Here is an 8,047-nt window from a genome sequence, read left to right as displayed (position 1 = left end):
TGCGCTTTCGTGACACACTCTTCTTTCACTATCCTCGCTTAACTTTCGCTTTCGATCGCTCCACCTTCCAATCCTACTTCCCTTCCTAGATGGTTCTTCTAATAATCCATCGAGAAACATATAAAATGCACCTATTACCTAGAACGAGATCTTTTTGTTTTCTTAAGACTACATTGCTCGTCGCAACTATTTATTCTATTAATATGTTTAGAGATTGTACTAAAATCGATAGCGATCGCTTTCGCGTCGAGAAAAGTACAACGCAAGAACGAGCCAAGAGAAAGCCTTTTCGATTCGCTTGGCGTTATATGTTTGCAACCATATTTTTTTCGAAAAAGTAAAAACGTCATTTTCTTCGTGCGTGATAGCAACTTCGAACGCTGCTCGGACGCAAAGCGGACTCGTCGTCAGTTGCAAGGTTTTCCACGAGAGGTCGTTCATCGTTTACGCACTGTCTTAGCGCGATACATGAACGAAAATGAAAACTCGCTTCGCTACAAGATGGCGTGCGTGTACGTTTTGTTTTCAGATCTTTTGGAATGTTAGGTTATGCAGCAGCGAATTATCGTTGAGTGTACAAACGTCAAATTTCGCCAACTTTCTCTTAAATTCGATCACTGAATTATCAAGATAAAAGGAAAGTAACGAATTACATCTGTAGTTGTTCTGCTTGTTCTCCTTTCCGAACCAAGGAAATGAACAGAAATATGGGTATAACGGTATGTTAGGTATAAACGGAAATGTACGATAAATATTATTTTGCCGCCAGTTCCAAAGGATTTGGCAAAAGATGCTTCAGACGCTACGCGAACGTTCGCAAAAACGCAAGAAGTTGCTCGCTCAGACGGTAAGAACTACTCAAACGTAATATCATGACGTTGAGGTTATGATCGCAAATAAGAGTTTGTGAATGGTACGAATTCGTTTCTTCCATGTAGTTAGGTGTTTCGAGTGTAGACGAGTTACGGCAAATTCTTGGAACGGATGTGGACGATACTCAAAAGAAAAAATTGAAATCGGTATCAGAGAAATCGGAGAACGGAGTGAAAGATTTAAAAGGTGAGACAGCTCCGACTGACGAAATCGTTTACAAAGACTCGTCGACGTTTCTAAAGGTAGGCGAGTTTGTATTAATAACCAAGCAGTTATCTGTTTCCATTATCGACTATGAATTTATTTTTTAAGGGAACGCAATCGTCGAATCCGCATAATGACTACTGTCAACATTTTATCGACACGGGTCAACGACCTCAAAATTTCATTAGGGACGTGGGTCTGGCGGACAGATTCGAGGAATACCCGAAACTGCGGGAGCTGATCAAGTTGAAAGACGATTTAATTGCCGAAACCGCAACACCACCCATGTACCTAAAAACCGACCTGCTTACGTACAATTTGAAGGAACTGAATTGCAAGTTCGATGTAATTTTGATCGAACCTCCTTTGGAGGAGTACCAACGCACATGCGGTGCTACAAACGTGCAACTTTGGAATTGGGATCAGGTGAGTAGAGATTATAAAACGTACCTCTTCTCTACTCGTAACGCCTTTATTAAAAACAATCTATATTCGTAGATAATGGAATTGGATATCGGCGAGGTAGCGGCCAATCGGAGCTTCGTGTTCCTGTGGTGCGGTAGTAGCGATGGACTAGATATGGGACGTTTCTGCCTACGGAAATGGGGCTTTAGACGATGCGAAGACATATGCTGGATTCGCACCAACATTAATAACCCGGGGCACAGTAAAAACCTAGACAGCAAGGCCGTACTTCAGAGAACCAAAGAGCACTGCTTAATGGGTATCAAGGGGACCGTCAGACGATCCACGGATGGAGATTTCATTCATGCAAACGTCGATATTGATTTGATCATTTCGGAGGAGCCCGAATATGGTTCTATAGAAAAGCCTGTCGAGATTTTTCATATAATCGAACACTTCTGTCTCGGCAGACGACGGTAAGCGAGAAAGGCATGCGCATACGTATCAGAGCGTTCAACTCACTCAGCTAATCAACAATATTTTTCGCGCTTTACATAGACTGCATTTGTTCGGTCGAGACAGTACTATTCGACCAGGGTGGCTTACTGTAGGCCCTGAGCTAACCAACACTAATTTCAACGCAGACCTCTATACTAGTTACTTTGCCAACGGTCAAATCACCACAGGTTGTACAGAACGTATCGAAGCTCTCAGACCAAAGTCTCCACCGCCAAAGGGAAAAGTCACTGGTCGAGGTAGAGGCGGTTTTACTCGAGGACGTGGTAGAGGAAGGTAAAACGGTCCGCCATCGATGATCGTTTTAAATCCTTTTTTTACATATTGTAACGATCAAATACACCAGACGTTGCCAGAACGTTGACAACCAGATCATCACATCTCTTCCGTTAAAAGATTCGGTATCACGTGAAGAAAACTTGTACCTTTGTATTGTACGATAATTTGTTTTACATATTGTGTTATAGCGTATTTTGAATACACCGCGCTACCGAATATTCCAATTCTCTTCAATTACATGTAAATATAATCACGCAACGAATTAGTTAACGCGCGAATGATATCGAATTATCGGGCTGACTTATGTTTTAAAGTCGAGTATCACGATGTTTTTAACAATATACACCGCATTTCGTGTAAATACTTTATCCATTCGCTTCCTATTTGGAATATTTTGTAACGCAAACCGATATACAACATGTTTGAAATAAAGTCCAATGTCGAATCGATGGTCACCGAGAATATCAATGCTTTATGTCTACTTATGCGTGTGGGTCGCTTAACAATATATCAAACATTCACCGGCACAATTAGCCGAGAGTTTCTAAATTTTCGTCTAATTGCTTAAGAACGATTATACAAATCTTAGCATCTTAAGTATACGCATTCTTAGAAAGCAAACGCGATTATTTCGAAACGTTTGAGATCCGGTCATATTACTTTGTACTTTGTGTCTTGAGAATATTGAAATTTCTATAAATACAACTTACTATATAGTTAACTACATTTAGAACTTTTATACGATCCACGGAAACTTACGAACATACTTCTTGGCCCCAGTAAAGCTTCCGGTAGTATAGAATACGTATTCGATAAATGGTTCGCATTTTCTCGCATCTGAAACTTTCCACCAACTTTAAACGTGACGAAAAGGAACCAATCATGCTTGACGACAATCGATTTACGACGCTTTTAAATTATAGATTTCATGGAATAACATCCTTTGATTTTCATCGCTGACGCATCGCCAAAACTTTACGAAACGTTCGTTTCATAATAATTCGTATAACTTCTAAATCTATGTACGATTACTATGCTCGGCGAGTACAATGAATTAAAGAATGGAATTGTCTCGGCAATAAAAACTATAGAATACTGGATGTGCTTACCGATTCGGTTCATTGAACGTCCGAGAGAAAGAAAAGCTTGCGAAACCAAAATTATCGTTTGAATAAAATCACGAAAAGAAGAAGATGACAAATTCATTGCCTTGAAACAATGATCGTCAATATGCGTAAAAATATCGAACGACGAACCTTGCGGTCAACGCGAGTATAAAATATATTTCTTTCTAGCTAATTACATATTGTCGTCGATATAAAATATACGAGAAACGAGTATCTACAAATTAAAATTGATCAACGGTACGATCGGTCGTCGAAAGTATAAATTAGAAGATGTTGATCGTCCGAGTTAAGAAACGCGTCTTTTTTTGCACGCAGTCTTCCATACAGCGATTCACTGGAAACGATCACATTTTGTTCTTTTCCCAAAAATGCCGTGTAAGCGAAGAGAACTATCTTACACATGGTAAAAGTGATTAGACAGAAAAAGAGAGACAGAGAGAGAGAGAGAACGAGAAAAAGAAAGAAACGCAATTTTTTTTGAAATTCTACCAGCTATTAAGAAGAATACGAATATATATATATATGTATAGCGATGAACTGGCAGGCACAGGCAGAACTCGTTGGTATCGACTGATCGATTCGTTCGTGAGCAAACGATGAGTCGCAGTGAAGTGGACCGTTTTTGAGAGCAGAGTTTAGTTCTGATCGGTCTCCATCGGATCGGTCTACAGTTTCAAAGTCACAAATAGGTCGACTCCCCTGTAAGCAGAGTCAATGTGAATTACGTGGAAAGTTGACTTGTTAGCATATATATATATATACACACATAGTTAACGAAACGCAAAACGCAGAATCGCGTCGAGCAAATGCGTACCTGTATAAAAGAATTTAAATTTCTGCGAATGCGAGTGGCAAGGATCTCGGTTTTCTCCGTTTCCTACTTTATGCAGGGTGTTTCCTAGCGTATTTCATAAGAACAAACAAAAATCATCGTTAAAACAGTAAACTCGCACTACGTTTAGAAAATTTCGAAAAGGAAGAACAAAGAAAAGTAAAAGAGATGCGGAAAAATGAAACGAACAAAATAGAGAGGAACAACGTGTTGTTGTTTAATTGCGTCCTCCGATGCTCGATAACCTTCCTTTTTTTTTTTTTTTTTTTTTTTTTTTAAATGATCGAAAATGTTGGAGGGGACGATATGTGGAGAGTTGTATTCGTATATAATATCACAGAAAAAAATAATGCATCTTATTTATATTTTGAACATTCCGCATGAATCATATAAAAGTTAGTTTTAAGAGATATCACTTATAAAACGATATTCATGAGCTTCGTATGAGAAAAAATATGTCCGAGAAGCGTGTACGTTACAAGAAGTAACAATATGGTACATACGTATGCCATAATTATTGGTACGTAAAAACGTATTTAGTAAGTTTACCTTCTTCGTTACTTTTAGAGGGTAAAAAACTGAGGTATCGCAACGATTGCTAGCGAGTCGACGTTAGTTCAGTGAACTACAGATGCGATTAAAATAGTTCGAGCGAGGTAAATTTACTAATTCGTTCGAGGTAATCCAAAACTCGCTACCTGATAACACGAATAAGTATTTCATTCGCTCTTGCGCTGTTTTCGATCATTGCACGCACACACGCACGCACTCTCTCTCTCTCTCTCTCTCTCTCTCTTTCTCTCCCTCCTCCTCCTTTTCTCTCCTCCCTCCCTTCCTCTCTTCCATTTTATCAACCATCAAATTTAATTTCGATGACAAAAAGAAAACGAAACGTAGAAATAAAGATAGATTCTGAGACACGGGATCAGAATTTATTCGAAAAACGAGAATGAGCTTTTTTCTCGATGCATTCTCTTCGACATACGTGAATCGCGTATCAACGTATTTATCGTGCCATAACTAATTTTATGCAAATTTCATAAGTTTACGGTACTTATATCAACGAACGGAAAGATGCACCAGCGAACGATAACGAACGACCGCATTTTTTTGACTTAACCGTGCGCGCGTATTCCTATTCTTATTCGTAATCTTGTCTAAGGCTCGTGGCTAAAATCTATGCGAACGATCAACTCGGCAAGTTAGCAAAAGAGAGAAAGCGTCGATGTAAACACGCGAAATTTCAACATACTAATACGTTTCGTTAAAAGGAATAAGTTTTTGCAATATCATCTCTTGTTGCATATACGGACTCGGTCGATTTTCAATTTTCTTCTGTAGCGCGCGTGCGACTTGTCCGGTCTGCGTATCGGTCTCAGCGTATACATAATGGAAAGGTTCGTTCATGGCTGCATGTACAAACGAACAAAACGAAGATACAATAACAGCGAAATTAGAAGAAATGCCAGTTGGAACGATGCATGACGCCACTCTATTTGTCATCATCGTTTTTAATTGCATCGAGTTACCAACTATCGTATCGCAACGTACAAGCTATGAGTTAGGAAAGGACGGCGTCAGAAACGATTCTTGTTGCGTTCTCTAAATTCATTTGTATCCTTTGCATATTCCATCAAATGGACGTTTCTCGTCCAAAAGCTTAAAGAATTCGCGTATTGTGCGAGTGCTAAGGAAACAACGATACCTTTTATTCGAACAAAATTTCGCGAAAAATTTCGATCTACATCGAACGTTACTACGATCGCAGGCGTATACCGACTTTTTAAACGCATCGCGAACATCGTAACGTTACAATGTGATCTTTCTCTTTTTTTTTCTTTTTCTTTTTTTTAGCCGTAACACAGAGCAGAACCGCATAGCTTCCGAGTCCGACATCTATGGTTTTTCTATCTTTCTTTTTTCTCAATTTTGCTTTTTCTCGAGACCATGTAAACGAACAGCGATCAGAAACATTCGTAGAACATCCGATGAGTCGGTGTAGAATCTATTGGACGATATCGTCGTAACGATTTATCGATTAACGTCGTATCGCCTTCTACTTTCGAAAAGAATAAAAACTGCGAACCCTACACCGAATAGATTCGTTTATACAATTCTACTTTTCACGGCGCAATTCGCAAATTTGTCATAAATAGCCTTAGCTTAGGTAAAAGGAAAAATGTTTATGCGCGCCGTGATCACGAGTCGAAGCGAAACATTGCACGGCCAGATTTTTCATGACTATGTAATATTTGAACGACTCACGCACGATACATTCTACATCGCTCGTCTATTTTCCTTTTTGTTACGCTCTTCTCCTCATTTTTATTCTTTTTTGCGCATATACATAAGTATCTGTGATCGCAAAATTCGTCAGATAACATCATTCCATATACATATTCCTTTCGGTAGATTTGCCATAGTGAAACAAGTTTTGCTAAATTATACCGATTGCAATAGAAAAACATAAAGTTACGTGTTTAGCTAATGTGGTGATACAACGTGTATCGATTCGATCGTCTTTACAGAGGGAAAACAAAGTTAATACAAAAGTACGATAAACGTCGTCGTTATCGAACGAAGAGCAAGCGACATCCTCGGCGTTGTGGTTACCGATGTTAGAGTTCTCGTGAATATTGGTGATGCTGATGTTCTTCTTGTCCTTACCATTCTTGTTGCTGTATTTATTGACTTACAATTTATTAACGTTACGAAAATAATCTTGCTTTTTTCTTTACAGCATTATTCTTCCATCTGGATTCATAATCTATATAAACACACTTTCTTTCTCAGCCTATAAGACCGACGCGGCTATTTCTTCAAACACCAGCCATTGTCTCGTATTCGCGAGAATGCGCAGTTTCACCGACAAAACGAGATAAGCGTTACACAAGCCGCATTATGTATCTTTAATATGCTGAGCATAGAACTTCTCTTTACCATTTACATTGATTCTTTCTTTTTATAACGTTTAGCCTTTCCACTCTTCTTTTTCGTTTTTCCTCTTCCTTTCAGATTTCGTTCAGAGAACTTCCAGCTCGTTGATAATAAATATAAAATACATGGTTTAAAAAAAAAAAACATTCGTTTATATTTATGCTTGGTGTTTGTAAATAAATTCCAATGGAATTCTACGATCAAACATATTGAACGAAAAGAAAGAATATGCGTGTAGCAGGAGCCAAACTGATGCGCATTCGTCAAAGAAGTTAAGAAAGAAAGAAAGCGACATATTTTTGAGACACGAATCTTTGAGATACGAAACAAAATTTCGGTACTGATATAAACGTTTTCTTTGGCTTGTTGAAACTAATATGCGTCGTCTAACAACACTTTACGTGTCGTTAAAAGGACACGATCGTTTGTTCGAGCGTAACATTCCAATCGAGCGTACATCTTCGATAATAAAGATGATAGTCGAATTTCTAATGTCCGCATGTGAATATGCGAGAGACAGCAATGTCGAAGAGTGTAGAGGGATGACTGGCGATGAACTCACAAAACATCTATCATTCCTCCGTCTGATAGAAGGCGGTATCGTCCAACACGCTGGTCCATGTCCACTAAGGGTGAACAGACATACAGAGAGGCAGTTGATCAATATTGTGTGTTTCAATTCTTAGATCGAATCTATATCTAAATACGGTGCGGTGCGGTGGAGGACAAAGTGAGCTCACTACCAAATATCTATATATTTCTCTTCTTCTTCTCTTATCCACATTCCTTTTCGAGTAAATTTCTCTCTCACTCCCACTCTCTCTTTCTTCCTTTCTTCTTTTTTATTCTTTTTGTTCGCGCGCACATTCTTCCA

At 38.8% G+C, this 8,047-nt stretch overlaps 2 protein-coding genes across 3 annotated transcripts in view; one reads left to right on the top strand and one right to left on the bottom strand.

The window, feature by feature from the left end:
• Nucleotides 1–687: 687 nt before the first annotated feature.
• Nucleotides 688–2,998, top strand: LOC132905515 (N6-adenosine-methyltransferase non-catalytic subunit). Its single transcript, XM_060956896.1, has 5 exons — nucleotides 688–847; nucleotides 939–1,115; nucleotides 1,186–1,503; nucleotides 1,576–1,958; nucleotides 2,041–2,998. The coding sequence occupies exons 1-5, from the start codon at nucleotides 791–793 to the stop codon at nucleotides 2,276–2,278; spliced, it is 1,173 nt and encodes a 390-aa protein (XP_060812879.1). The 5' UTR covers nucleotides 688–790; the 3' UTR covers nucleotides 2,279–2,998.
• LOC132905509 (phosphatidylinositol 3,4,5-trisphosphate 3-phosphatase and dual-specificity protein phosphatase PTEN) overlaps nucleotides 2,725–8,047 on the bottom strand; it is a 14,598-nt gene continuing 9,275 nt past the window's right edge. The window contains exons 9-10 of one of the 2 annotated variants that reach the window (XM_060956877.1): nucleotides 4,219–4,302; nucleotides 2,725–4,103 (exon numbers count right to left, since the gene is read on the bottom strand). In XM_060956877.1, coding sequence (XP_060812860.1) covers nucleotides 4,084–4,103; nucleotides 4,219–4,302 — 104 coding nt within the window. In that variant the 3' untranslated portion in view covers nucleotides 2,725–4,083. Of the gene's footprint in view, nucleotides 4,104–4,218; nucleotides 4,303–4,580; nucleotides 7,800–8,047 lie in introns of those variants that run through there. The other variant, XM_060956878.1, reaches the window with a different exon arrangement.

Source organism: Bombus pascuorum, chromosome 3, assembly GCF_905332965.1.
Source record: "Bombus pascuorum chromosome 3, iyBomPasc1.1, whole genome shotgun sequence".
NCBI classification, from domain to species: domain Eukaryota; kingdom Metazoa; phylum Arthropoda; class Insecta; order Hymenoptera; family Apidae; genus Bombus; species Bombus pascuorum.
This window is presented reverse-complemented; position numbering and strand designations above follow the sequence as displayed.